This window comes from Sorex araneus, chromosome 4, assembly GCF_027595985.1.
Source record: "Sorex araneus isolate mSorAra2 chromosome 4, mSorAra2.pri, whole genome shotgun sequence".
Taxonomy (NCBI): domain Eukaryota; kingdom Metazoa; phylum Chordata; class Mammalia; order Eulipotyphla; family Soricidae; genus Sorex; species Sorex araneus.
In genome coordinates, this window is record NC_073305.1 from 179264395 (window position 1) to 179278954 (window position 14560).

The window sequence follows — 14560 nt, forward strand, 5'->3', positions numbered from 1 at the left end:
TCCTCTGCCCCTCTCAGAGAGCCCGGCAAGCTACCAAGAGTATTGAGCCCGCACAGCAGAGTCTGGCAAGCTACCTGTGCATATTGGATATGCCAAAAACAGTAACAATAAGTCTCTCAATGAGAGACATTACTGGTGCCCGCTCGAACAAATCGATGAGCAATGGGATGACAGTGACAGTGACAGTATTTATTTATTTATTTATTTATTTTGTTTTTGGGGTCACACCTGGCGATGCACAGGGGTTCCTCCTGGCTCTGCAGTCAGGAATTACTCCTGGCGGTGCTCAGGGGACCCTATGTGATACTGAGAATCGAACCTGGGTCAGCCGCATGCAAGACCAATGCCCCATCCACTGTAGCATTGCTTCAGCCCCTCTATTTTATTTTTTAATTATTTTGGGGTGTCCCACCCTCGGGTGCTCAGGCAGATCACTCCTAGTGGTGCTGGGGGACCACCTTCAGTGTGGGAGATGGGGCCCAGGCTGGCCTAGGACAAGGCAAGCGCCGTACCTGCTGCACCATCTCTCTGGCCCCTGGCCTGTTTTTTTTTTTTTTTTTTTTAACATCCCACATTAGCCGGGAATTTTTCCGTGCTTACCTGTCGATGAGACAGCTGCTCCTTAAGACTGAGACGACCTACTTCCGGGGAAGTCAGAGTTGCCTGGGCTTGCTCTAAGGCGGCTTGCAAATTTCTCAGCTCAGTTTCAAATTTTTTCATGTCCTAGGGAATAAAAGCAAAACGCAATGCCAGGAGGCTGAGGCTTGAAGTGCAGAGTCATAAATAAGAATCACCTCTTCTTCAAAACGCCACTGGGAGGTAAGCTGTGACCCTCTGAGCAGGGAACACTAGTGCTGCTGTTTGTGTATTTGAGGGAGAGGCTTGGGGTCACGCCCAGCATGTTCAGGGCTGACTCCTGGCTCCGTGCTCCAGGCTGACTCCTGGCAGAGCTCAGGGGACCATATGTGGTGCTGGGGTTTGAGCCAGGGTTGCCATGTGAAAGGCCTTATCTGCTGGTATTCTCTCTCTGGGCCCCTCAATCCCATTTTGTAAGACCCAAAATTTTGCTGTCACTTCTTTAAAAAACACAGCAAAGCAAATATGTAAATCTCCTCTGTAATAATCATTACCACAACAAAAGTCATACAAGGTACTGCACTTGAAGCTCTGTGCTCTTTCTCCGAGCCCATATCTTTGTTTCCTAAGAGTTGATTTTTCAACTGAAATGATCATTTTCCTTTTTTACCTTGGCAGCATCCTGGAGGCTCTGCAGGCGTGTTTTGAGCAGCTGCCGTAACTCCCCAGTCTCCCGTCCCAGTTCTGCCACTTGCTGAGACAGTTTTTCTGTACAGTACACGCTGGTGAGGCACTGGATTTTCTCAGCCATCATTTCCAGGTCACCGTGAATTGCTTCTGATTCTTCCAGCAGTGTCTAGAAGGAATGGTCAATATTCATGACACTGACAGACAGAGAGATGTGGGTGATAATGGGGTGGCATGAAGGTGGGCGGGAGGAAGTGTGCAGGGTCATAATCCATGGGCACCAGGCAAGGTACTTGTTTGTCTTGATGTGTTTAAATACCATGCCTGGTTTCTACTTAACCATCTTACCCATCTCACAACAAAATCCAGGTTCAGGAATGGTTAGAATTTCCCAGCACCATGTGGTGCTGAGTCTTGGACAATGAGTGAGACTCACAGTTCCTGCAGACCCTCAGCTCTGCTCTGGTGAGGGTAATGACTCCCCAGCTCATGGCCTTAACTGAGAGAAGGTTTGCTCTCATGGTCTAGAGCTGAGATCTAAGTGTGCCTGATCTCAGCTGAAAAGAAGCCAAGAACCCTCCAAACCAACCTTCAAACCACTCATCACTTGCCTTTAGGGATGCCAAGGGGCCAGAGCTGCTCGGCATAGCAGGAGGCGTGAAACAGCCCTATTCCCGCAGGCTGGCATTAATACTAATACACGTGTATTAGTATTAATACACAATTAATAAAACTCAGGACTACAGTGAGCAAGGAAAGCGCCCTACCCACTGTGCTACATCCCTGACACAAAGCTGCATGGTTAGCCTAAAATCAGTAATCAGTGCAAAGGAGAGAGAGAGAGAGAGAGAGAGAGAGAGAGAGAGAGAGAGAGAGAGAGAGAGAGAGAGAGAGAGAGAGAGAGAGAACAGTGGTTAAGGTACTTGCCTTGCATACGCTGGACTGAGGTTTGATCCCTAGCACCCTATATGGTTCCCCAACCTCCACTTGTTTCCTAGTGTATAATTAATATACAATTTGTATATTAATACACAATATACAAATTGCGTATAATTAATACACAATTATAGAATGGGCATGAGCTGAAAAAGTGAGGGAATAAGACAGAAAGATGTAGGGAGGAGAAAAAGGTAACCAGTGGGGAGGTTTACTGGGATGCAGACACTAAGGTGTTTGTCCCTCAACTGATGGAAAGGGAAAGACATTCCTGCTGAAGGCACAGCACAGGTAAGGCTCAGAGTTGCGCAAGCCCCGAAAAGGCGGCTATGGGTGTGTGACACGAAAGAGGAGAGATGTGAGAGGGGACATTTACTCTAGGGCGGCTTGATTCTAAAAATCAGTCCATGTTGCTTTCCCAACGAACGGTTCATAGTGTATAAAGCTTGGAAGAGATTGCAAATGCCAAGATGAAAGTAAACTGTCCTATAATCCGATACCCCAGGGACAACTTTCAGTAAGAGAAAACTACTCTTAAAATCTTTGGTAACAGAAATAATTTAATAAGTACAATTTTTTTTATTTTTCTTATTCACCCGACATTGGCACAATGAGTGAGGCTCTCTCTGCACTACCTTTTTTCTTTTTTTTGGTGGCTGGAGTATGTTTTTGTTTGTCTGGGGACCATATATGGCTGTGCTCAGGGTTTACTCCCAGATCTGCATTCAGGAATCACTCCTGGTGGAGGTTGGGGAACCATAGAGGGTGCTGGGGATCAAACCTCGGTCCAGCGTATGCAAGGCAAGTACCTTAACCACTGTTCTCTCTCTCTCTCTCTCTCTCTCTCTCTCTCTCTCTCTCTCTCTCTCTCTCTCTCTCTCTCTCTCCTTTGCACTGACTTTAGGCTAACCATGCAGCTTTGTGTCAGGGTAGGGCGCTTCCCTTGCTCACTGTTGTCCTGGGTTTTATCCACTGCACCCGGTGTGCCCCAACCCCCAGCCTCATCAGAAGAGCACAGAGCCAGGAATTAGCTTTGAGCATCATTGGATGTTGCCCAAAACTTTTCATTCTTCTCCCCACCTCACCCCAAACAAAATGCCAGCCCCCCACCCCCAAGCCCAAACAATCCAGGCTGCTTTGATTTCCAAGGTGAAGACCAGAGGATCCCCCAAAGCAAAGTCTCGAGGTGACAATCTATTCCGATCCTCTATGAGAGATGTCAAATGCCAGCATCTGGGTGGGGGGTCTGTGTTTGGGGGCCCACATGTGCTCACAGCTCACAGCCCACCATGCTTCCTTGACACTCTGGGAATCATTCTGGGCGACCCTTCCCCCTCATTCACATTCCCTCCCATGCCCAAGCCCAGCTCGGTAATAGGCGGAGATTTTAGCTTCTCTCGACCTCCCTCGGAGGCAGCCTCCTTGGATCTAGCCTCCTCCTGCAGCCCCGAAGCCCCTCTCCTAGGCCGTCTTACCTCCAGGCACCTTGCTGAAAGCTCACGTCTGAACTTGCCACTTGCTGCCAGAGACTGCAGGATCAAGTTCAAGTTCCTGCAGGGTCTGTTTTCTTCTTATCTCTCCTCTCTCTCTGCCTCTTCCCGGCTTGCCTCCTGAGTCCCCTCCCTGCCCTGAACTCTCCAGGTCATCAGACCCCTCCCCGCCACCCCTCACTCCTGCTGTTGGGATTTCACATGCGCTTTTGTCTAACACACATTCCGCAAGTGGGCTGCGTGTTTCTGAGGCTCAGCTCAGCATCGCCCTTTCCTGAGAAACCTCCCGTAACCTTCCTCTCAAACTCGGGGGAGTATGGCTTGAGAACGATTCTGGCTCATGCTTGGACAGGTCAGTCTCTCTGTCCTCCTCTTTAATTGTCAACTCCGGGGACCAGCCCTGGGGCCAGGGAATGTTCTGTGGGAGCAGGAAATGTATTTTCTGATGAACAAAACCCTGAACGTTGGGGACTGGGTCTAAGGCAAGAGATTAGGAATTGAAAGCTGGCACCGCTCCATGCGCAGAGCGCCCTGTGGGTGTCACTGCCTTTTGGAATGCCCAGTTCCATCGCCAAATATGTGTCCCTGGGGAATGTCAAACCTGGGAAGTCTGCAAACACCAGCTCTCGGTGCAGACACCTTTGGGACAGCACCTCAGACAAGCATGCGACACCCCCCCCCACCCCGCCCCGCTCGTTGCAGTGGCAACACCAACAACAGAGAGGAAGGGAGGGAAGCAAAGAACTCTGGGGAACATCCGTAATTGTTCTGTGGATAAATAAATGAATGAGTGCAGGACTGACCGCTATGCTATTTTGGTTTGTTTTGTTTGGGAGCCACACCCGGCTTTTGTTTGGTGCCACACCCACCTGTGCACAGGATCACTCCTGGCTCTGCACTCAGGAGTCACTCCTGGCAATGCTTGGGGGACCAGAAGGGGAGGAGGGGATAGAATCTGGGTTAGCCGAATTGCAAGGCCCTACGTGCTCTGCTACCTCTCTGGCCCCTCGGAGCACTATTTTATTAAAAAACTTAATGATCCGTTCAGTGAACTTATTTCGGGGTGCCACACTGAGCACTTCTCAATGCTAACATTGTGTCTGGCTGTTTGGGGGTGATCATGGGGTACTTGGGATCAAAGGCAGAGCACTGCATGAAGAGCCTGCAATCCAGCCCTTTAAAGTTATTCCCAGGCCCCATGATCTTTTTTCTTTTTTTTTTAACTATTTGGTTTTAGGGCCACCGCTAGTGGTGTTCAGAGATCGGACTCTGGAGTCTGTATGTGACGCTCAGGACCAAACCTGCATCAGTCACGTGCAAGGCAAGCACCTCCACACTCTCCTCTCGTTCTGTCCCCAGGATTATGTTTCAAAATATACTATAATGCAACATATATGACTATGTAGCTTTATTTGACACCAAAGATTCCTTTAAATTGCCACTATATTTATTCATATGGCATAAAATATTTGTTCAATTTGGATTACTGACTCACACCGTTTTGATGATCCTAGTACATGGTACCAATTACCTTTTAAAAGATTTACCTCATTACTTAGTGTTTTGAGAATGCTAACTTCCTTACGTACAACTTTTTAAAGACTCATTTACTTATTGGTTAAAATGGTCAAAAAATATATATATAATTTTTGCACCACACTCAGCTATGCTCGGAGGCCATTCTTAGCACTGCACTCAGAAATTACTCCTGGCAGTGCACAGGAGACCCTATGGGATGCCAGGGATCGAACCTGGTATGCCGTGTGCAAGGCAAATGCCCTAACCATTGTACTTCATTCCTGCATTGCTCATATCTTTAAATTTTAAATTTTCATTCCTAAGTTTCTTATGTGGGTTGAATATTTCCTTGCTTCTACAAGTCTTTTCCATTAAACATATTAGAATGCCCACAGCAGAAGATGACAGTTATTTAAGAAAGGATTTTTCCCGAATTAATGAGTGAACCAAGTACTTGGATAGAGAGAAACCAATTAGGAGCCTGCTGCAACAGTCCAAGGAGAAAAAAAGAGGCTTGACTCTGTTAACTGAAATGGGGAGGGGGGGCGGGGGAAGAGCATTACAAAGACCCAAGCAGTAGTAACTCAGACTAGAGGAAACCCTTAGATACTTGAGGATATTGTAACTTTACGGCAAGTGACCAGGCTCTTAGCTCTAGCTGAATCTAATTGAATCCTAAGTTAGAAAAAGATGAAATAATTTCCTGAATCATACGGCTGGGAGTCCTGCAGAGGAAATGAGGTAATGCAGCTGCCCATGTGACCAGGATCCTGGCCGGGTCTCAGGGGCCCTGAGTTCACTCCCTGTGGGAGGCCCGCTGAGAGCCAGGCAGGGCAGCTGAGGGGACGGGGAGAGCTCTCACTACATCCCTCATGCCAGCAGCGTGTGTGAGGCTGTTCCATGCCACAGCATTCATTCCTCGCAACCATTCTGCAGGGTAAATCCCATTTATATCTGCTTCCTAATGAGAACACAGCCTTTAGACAAGGATAAGTGTTGGCGCCAGATCACACCAACCCAAACGCAGCACTTTCCCAGGAGTCTGAGTTCAGAGCCAATAATCTTCCTGGATGGCACCACCCTGCATGGAGATGAATTTCCTAGTGTATCTCTGTAATTGTATCAGAGAAGCTGAATTACAGATAAACAAGAACCTGGTAGGGCTAGAATTCTTTTATTTGGAGAAAGGAAGGTCTAGAGGAATCAATGACTCATCTTTCTGTCTGTCTGTCTATCTGTCTGTCTGTCCGTCTCTCTCTTTCTCTCTATCTATCAAATGTGCAATACTATACATACTACAGATATAGGAAATCTCATGACTAGTTATATCCAAGTCTTCAGATAAGTCCTTAGGACTACCTTCACTTTCTTTCTTCTTTTTTTGTTTTAATACACTAGAGTGGGTGAACTGGAGCGATAACACAGTGGGTGTTTGCCCTGCTCAGAGCCGATCCCGGTTCGATTCCTCTGTCCCTCTTGGAGAGCCCAGCAAGATAGCGAGAGTATCCGGCCCACACGGCAGAGCCTGGCAAGCTACTCATGGCATATTCAGTATGCCAAAGACAGTAACAACAAATCTCTCAATGGAGACGTTACTGGTGCCCGCTCGACCAAATGGATAAGCAACGGGACAACAGTGCTAAGACAGTGTGATGGTGCTACACTGGAGTTGGTATTTTATTTTTTTGCTTTTTGAGTCATACCCGGTGATGCTCAGGGGTTACTCCTGGCTCATGCACTCAGGGATTGCCCCTGGTGGTGCTCAGGGGACCAGATGGGATGCTGGGAATTGCATCCCAGTCAGCCTCGTGCAAGGCAAACGCCCTACCTGCTGTGCTATCGCTCCAGCCCCACCTTCACTTTCTTTTTATCTGACACCTTCAAGAATTTTGAATCATGACCTCTAAATGTTCTGTTAGTCTAGTCACTTTAATTCATGGTCTCTGATTACCCTTCGCAAATTACTGTTTTTCAGTTACCTGATGTGAAACGTATTGCTCCCGAAGTTGGCTTGCAGAATTCCATGTGATCTTTCCTTGTACCAAGACTTTAGCTTTCTCAATCCACTTCAAAATTAACTTGAGCATTTCATTGTAATCTTCCAAATAGGATGCTGCCTGCAAAATAACATCCAGATAACAGCTGAGAACTCTGAGTCTGGAACCAGAAATCCATCTTCAGCACCTCACATTGGATACAGAAATACTAGGGGGTATTGTTATAATGACGGTGATATTTAAAAGTATCATGGACAGAACTTACTCCTATACGAAATTCCTCCCCACTTGGGGAGCACCTTTCCTTTTCTACTTTCTAATAAGCTTTTCTACTTTCCAACTCTGAAAAATGAATAAATAAAAGTATCGTGAACCAGGAATTCCTTGTGAAAATCAGTCAAGGACTTCGGGTGACTTTAGAATAGAATCCAAGTTTGAAATGTGCTTTAACAATGTGTCTTTTAGAATTCTCTGCTCTCTCTTATCTCCTTTCCCTGCTCACCCCACCCACTTCTCCAACTACATTCCACCCTCACTACGTAAGAAGGTAATAGATGAGGATTATAATGTGCCAGGCAACATTATCATTTATTGACAATATTTTATAATTCATTGGTTGCCATATCCTGATTTAACTTGTTTCTGAGTAAAGTTTGCAAAGTTTCAGTCTATACTTGATCTCATGGTATGTGGAAACTAATATTTGAACCTGAAGCTATTAAATGCAAGATAATATTATTATTTGTGTGTAAATGTATTATTAATGTTTATTTAAATGGCATTATTCTCATGTAGATTACATATAATTCATATAACATACAATATGTTTATATAATACATACATATCAGTATATATAACTTTCTTTGAGATAATCTGAATTAAACTCAAACTAATTTATAAAACCCATAAATGGATTTTTTATTCATTCACAAAAAAGCACTCATTCTACCCACTACTTCTCCAATTTATAAAATATTCACCCCAAAGTCCACATCTTTGATTGTCTTTGTCAAAGTATGTGCAATCTGGCTTGACACAAGATCAAGAACACAGGTGTGACCTGAAGCCCGCTACATGAAAAGGACTCGACCCATTGTCAATATTCTCTTTTCAGAAATGATTTTCAGGAAAGAAACACAACACTTTGCATCTCTGCCTTCAAGGATGTGGAGAACAGCCTGAGCAACGTACCTGGCCGAGCTTGGAGAGGCGGTTCTCAGCCTGTCTAGTGGTTTGCTGGTGGAGTTCAGTCACCTTTCCTAGCTTCTTGGCCAGTGGTTTACCAAGCTGGCCGCTCTTTTCTGAGAACTTCTGCACTGCCTCATCTAATTCCATTAGCTTCAGGTTACAACCATCTAGCTCCTCTCCCAGTGCCTAGAGGGCCAACCAAAATGAAAGAATGTTAGTAGGCCACAGAAAAATAAATGCCACCAGGTTTTACAAGATTAGAATTACATTTTTCAGCATTATAATTTAAATGACTTGCGTAGAGGCATATATTCACTGTATCACTGTCATCTCATTGATCGTCGATTTGCTTGAGCAGGTCCAGTAACGTCTCCATTCATCCTAGCCTTGATATTTTAGCAGCCTCGATTTACTCGTCCTTTCCAATGGTGCCACATTAGAGGCTCTTCAGGGTCAGAGGAATGAGACCCATCTTTGTTACTGTATTTGACATATGAATATGCCACAGGGAGCTTGCCAGGCTTTCCCCCATGTGGGTAGTAAACTCTTGGTAGCTTGCCAGGTTCTCTAGGAGGGAAAACTAGGCTATCAGATGTCACTGCCATGTAATCCCATCAACGGCCAACATCCAGAGACTATAAAAATTTTATCTCAAATTACTAAAAACTCAGACAATGTGGCTTAATTTTGTACTACTCTGGATGTATTATGTATATTTATTATAGATAACATGATATTAAGTATAAAATCTTATGTAAATATATTAAGTCTCATGGAGACTAATTCAACTACGATAAGGTCATTTCTGTTTCTTCAGTTGGAATGGCAGAACAGGATGTTTTGTAACCCGGGAGTTTATTTCCTATGATGTAGAGAGAGCGCTAACATTTTCCTCCAGCCCCACCCAAAAAAAGGGTTAGTCATTCAGCTCATCAGCAGAGAGAGAGAGAGATAGAGTTCAGAACTAACTACCAAGAACATCTTTCATTCTGGACCTCACATATTTTTATTCCTAAATTACTAGTCTTTTGTGGGAATGCCCTGCCACAGAGGTGGGGTGGGGTGAAGGGGACAGGGTGGGGGTGGTGGGAGGGATGCTGGGACCATTGGTGGTGGAAAATGGGCACTGTTGGGGGAATGGGTACTTGATCATTGTATGACTGAAACGTAAGCATAAAAACTTGTAAGTCTGCAACTTTATCTCACAGTGATTAACTAACAAAAAAATTTTTTAAAATTACTATTCTTTCCTTTTTTTTTCTTTTTGGGTCACACCCAGCAATGAACAGGGGTTACTCCTGGCTCTGCACTCAGGAATTATTCCTGACATTGCTCAGGGGACCATATGGGATACTGGGAATCGAACCTGGGTTGGCCACGTGCAAGGCAAATGCCCTACCTGCTGTGCTATTGCTCTAGCCCCTTGTTTCCTCTTATATGCACATGGCATGATGTGTATCTACTTACAAATTTATTCATTTTTAGTGGAGCTCACAAGAGATGTTCAAGGCTCCTGGGCAATTCTCAGTCAACTGGGGCCCTAGAGATTACTCAGGCCACCTGAGGAGTGCCCAGGGCCCTCCAGGTCACATCAGGTGATGCTCTGGGAACTATGTACTGCTTGAGACTCTACATAGTCAGTTCCATGCAAGGTCTAAGCATTGATCCCTGGCATGTCTCTCTGGTTCCCTATAAATGCTGCCCAATTGTGATACTGGAAGTGAATCTATACTAGTATGTTCATGATTTTATTTAATATGCCCAAAACGGTAACAATAACAGGTCTCATTCCCCTGACCCTGAGAGAGCCTCCAATCATTGGGAAAGATGAGTAAGGAGAGGCTGCTAAAACCTCAGGGCTGGGACGAATGGAGACATTACTGGTGCCCACTGAGTAAATCAATGAACAATGGGATGACAGTAACAGTGATATTTTACTTTACTTACCTGTTGTTGTTGTTGTTGTTGTTTTTGAAAAATCAACAAAGATTTTTCCCCTCCATATCCCCAGCCAAATAAATAACTTCAAAAAAAATATCCAATGCATTTAGCATGTCCCATCTGCTAATACACCTTTGTCTTACCTTCTGCTCAGTTCTAGCTTGGACTAAATCATCAGTCTTAGCTCTCAGCTTTGTTAGAATAGTTGTGAGGTCTTTGGCTATCTTCTGTATTTGCTGGTTGAATTCCTGGCTCATGGCCTTGCTCTGCTCAACTTCTTTTACTTTGCCCTGGATCTAAGTAACAAATAAAATCAGTTACTACCACCCATGGTCAATATTAGATACTAGATGCTAAAGACCTTATATGTGTCAGGAGATTGAGGCTGCTAGGACATTGGTGGCCTTGGCAAACCAGCCACTAGAGTTACAAGACTATCTCGCATGCAGCCTTTTTGGATATTGCATGGATTTTGCTGCATTTCTCACACCTCTTCTACTGCTATTTCAGAAAGGAACAAACAATGCATGCACAGTGACTCATCAGATATTTACAGAGGGCAATGCAGAGAGCTATGTTTGAATCTAGTCTGTTGCATCGGTGTTTAAATAGCTTGGTAGCCTCCAGCACACACACACACACACACACACACACACACACACACACACTTCTCCAAGTCTTTTCCCACATATAATGAAAAATCCTTCCAGCTAAATTCAAGACACTTCATGATCTGTTAACTCTTTTTCTAATTTTCCAGTTCCATCCCTGTAAAGCAAGAGTGGGAAACTCCTGCTTTACTGCCAAGGGCCAGTTTGATATTTCTAATACTGTATGTGGGCCGTCCGATATAGGCAGACGGATTGGAGGCCAGTGAAAGAGCATGTGGATCTGTCATGGTCAGGCAGAATCACATGATTTCATGGGCCTTAAACAGCCTGTGGGCCAGAAATCCTCCACTCCTCTGACATGACAGAAGCATCAAACAGAGTCCATGGAACCAAAGGTGAGAAGAGAAAAACTAATATTTACAGTTTCTGATGGTTTGGGTTTGTCTTGGGAGCACTCATAATTTTGCTTATAAAAGGCGAAGAGAAGATGGTAAAGAGAATTTTTTTTTCTCTACATAAATGAAGCCTCTTGGAGAGCCCGGCTAGCTACTAAGAGTATCCCACCCACATGGAAGAGCCTGGCAAGTTCCCCGTGGCATATTCAACATGCCAAAAATAGTAACAATATACAGGTCTCATTTCCCTGGCCCTAAAAGAGCCTCCAATCATTGGGAAAAACGAGTAAGGAAATGCTGTTAAAATCTCAGGGTTGGGACCAATGGAGACTTTACTGGTGCCCGCTCGAGTAAATCGATGAACAACGGGATGACAGTGATACAGTGATAAAGTGATAAATGAAAGGCCTTTAAAAAGATCTCTTTTATGTAAAAAAAAAAGTCTATCAAGTAAAGAGTGCCTTTTTAGATTTCATTTTTACTTTTTTGAGTGTAGTACTGATAAGTGGAATACATGTAAATCAATCTATTGCAAAGAAATGCATTTGAGAACAAGAAAGTTTCTTCCCTTTGAGGTTCGCTCCATAGCCTGTGTTGCTGGACATTCTTCCCAACTGCAGCTGTTGGCCAATACAGCACCGACTTCCTGATTAGTTTTATTACATTTTGCCAATAAAGTAACTCCTTTCTATGCTTGCTCTGATTTTGGGGTGACACCAGGTAGATGGTGGATATTCCAAAACTACTTACTGAAAACACACAATAGATCTGATGGTTTTTTTGTTTCTTTAAGTTTTTGTTTGGGGCCACACCCAGCATTGTACAGAGCTTACTCCTGGCTCTGTGCTCAGGGACCACTCCTGGCACAGTTTAGGAGACCATATGAGATGCTGGGGATTGAATCTTTGTCGGTAGTGTGCAAGGCAAACACTCGACCCAGTGTACTATCACTCCCATCCCATCTGGCCCCTCTTTAAATAATTTTTTTGAAAGGAGAAAGCAGTAAGTTACCTTTAATTATATGACATTATTATTATTATTATTATTATTATGTCTGATATAATTTTTGCCTTCAAGATCACTAACTAAATATAATTTTGTACTGTATTTTTATATGTTATAGATTATATTCAGTCCAAATAATAATGAATACTGGACTGGAGTGACAGCACAGCAGGTAGGGCGTTTGCCTGGCACATGGCCGACCTGGGTTCGATTGATTCCTCCGTCCCTCTCGGAGAGCCTGGCAAGCTACCGAGTGTATCCTTCCCGCATGGCAGAGCCTGGCAAGTTCCCCGTGGCGTATTCAATATGCCAAAAACAGTAAGAACAAGTCTCACAATGGAGACATTATTGGTGCCCGCTTGAGCAAATCGAAGAACAATGGGACAATAGTACTACAGTGCAGATGATATTAGAATATCATAATATCTTGGCTTGGAGGTCTTGGGATCTCCTGAGTGGTGCTCAGGGGATCTGGGCATCCCACTGGTGATTATTGGCCCACTGGGAGTAGTTCTATGCCAGGACCCAAGGATGCAGTGGGGGACAATCAACGCTGAGTGGTGCTGGGGTCCTCCAGGGCTGCCGTGCCCAGGAACCACACAGTGCCAGGACACACACCCAGGCTGGGCACATGCCAGGAGTGTGTTCTCACCTGTCCTGTCTCCCGGCCGCTAGAGATCTGGGTTTTGTTTTTTATGTTTCCAAGTTTTCATGAAGACATGCTCATGAAAATCAAGATCTTTCCTCCAAGGGGACGGAGCCCCTGAGAGACGGGAAGGACATGTCTCCCTGACCATCACCTGATCATGGACGGTTCCCAGCTCCAGTGCCACTTCTGCCAGTTGGAGAGAAAGTTCCGCAGGTAAGATAGTGTTCAGACCCAGGTACTTATTCTTCTGTTCTTCAGCCGTCTTCTCAATTTTCTGACGGTGATTTGTGACTTCTGTCAGGAGAATCTGAAGGAAGGATAAAGATAGGAAGTTCTCAAGAGCCTCATAAAGAGACTGATTTTTGTGGATCCAGAAAACAGCTATCAATTATGATTCAGTGAGAATAAGGGAAGCATCGTTTTGTTTTGGTTTGGTTCCTTTATGTCTGGAGACCCAAGTTCACTAGTTATGACCCCCAGGTGCTCTCTGAGTTCCTTGAGAGACACCCCAAAAGAAATGCTATAAAATAGAGTTGATTTTCTTATGGGAATAAGGAATAAGGAATGCTTTGTACCTTAAGTTCTTCAAGTTGAGCATCTATTTCTATTGTTGGATTCTCCAAATACTCCTTCGTCTCCCGAATCCAAGATTTCACAGAGTTGATTTGAGTTTCCACCACTTCTCGCTCCTTCAGCTCCTGTTTTACCAGACTGCCATTGCTTTTTATTTTCTCCTGCATGCTTTAGAAACAGTAAAGTCAGAAAGCAGAAGTTGGTTTGGCCTGCACGGATCTGCTCACATCCCTTTTATATGACATCACATGATCAAAAACAAATGCAAAAAAAGTGAAATCTATCTTCATTGCAAGTTAAGTCACTTCCCCCAAAAGATGTTGTCATGAAAGTTACTGTCATCTCTTTCAGTAACAAATTTGGTTCAAATATAACATATAAATCATATGATGTGAATATTTCTTTTTCCTAAAAAACTGAGAACTAAATTACATTCATGCTACTGGTCTTCAGTTCATTTTCCTATCTGAGGTAACCTGAGAACGGTTTGGTTAATTATTTGCTCTTTGGAAATCACTCATATGGTAGGTACAGCATTATCAGTATTGAAAGGTAATGTGTAATTGGGATTTTTGTGACTATAGAAATTGGGATTTAAAGGAAGACTCAAACTTTGAAATTTTGTGGTTAATAGTGCCCAGCACCCACATTTTAAGTCCTTATTTGAATCAACAGACATTTGATGAAAACATTTTTATTTAAAGTTTTAGCTGTAGCATTAGATTTTTATATATATATGGAAGTTCTTCTATAAGTTTGTCTGTCAGTGGAAATGTAGCAGTGATATTAGCAAATAATTAAGCTATTGATGTTTCTCTCTTGGCCCAAGAAGTGAATCAGGTTGACTAAGTATCACAGATTAAATTGCTAATTTTGGAGTGACTAAACAGTCACTCCCACTGAGTGACTGTTATTCACCAGATTTTGGTAACCCTTGTATTGTGATCTCTTTGGCTCTAATTTAGCTAGTGAGCTCCAAAGTTTTATCAAAAC

At 44.0% G+C, this 14560-nt stretch overlaps 1 protein-coding gene across 17 annotated transcripts in view; it reads right to left on the minus strand.

Annotated features, from left to right (window-relative positions):
* Positions 1 to 14560, minus strand: part of SYNE1 (spectrin repeat containing nuclear envelope protein 1) — a 561745-nt gene that overhangs the window by 208227 nt on the left and 338958 nt on the right. For all 17 annotated transcript variants that reach the window (XM_055134197.1, XM_055134196.1, XM_055134206.1 and 14 more), the window contains 7 exons: positions 13570 to 13735; positions 13146 to 13301; positions 10478 to 10630; positions 8397 to 8579; positions 7187 to 7324; positions 1247 to 1432; positions 601 to 723 (listed from right to left, as the gene is read on the minus strand). In XM_055134197.1, the coding sequence (XP_054990172.1) occupies positions 601 to 723; positions 1247 to 1432; positions 7187 to 7324; positions 8397 to 8579; positions 10478 to 10630; positions 13146 to 13301; positions 13570 to 13735 (1105 nt within the window). The remainder of the gene's footprint in view (positions 1 to 600; positions 724 to 1246; positions 1433 to 7186; positions 7325 to 8396; positions 8580 to 10477; positions 10631 to 13145; positions 13302 to 13569; positions 13736 to 14560) is intronic.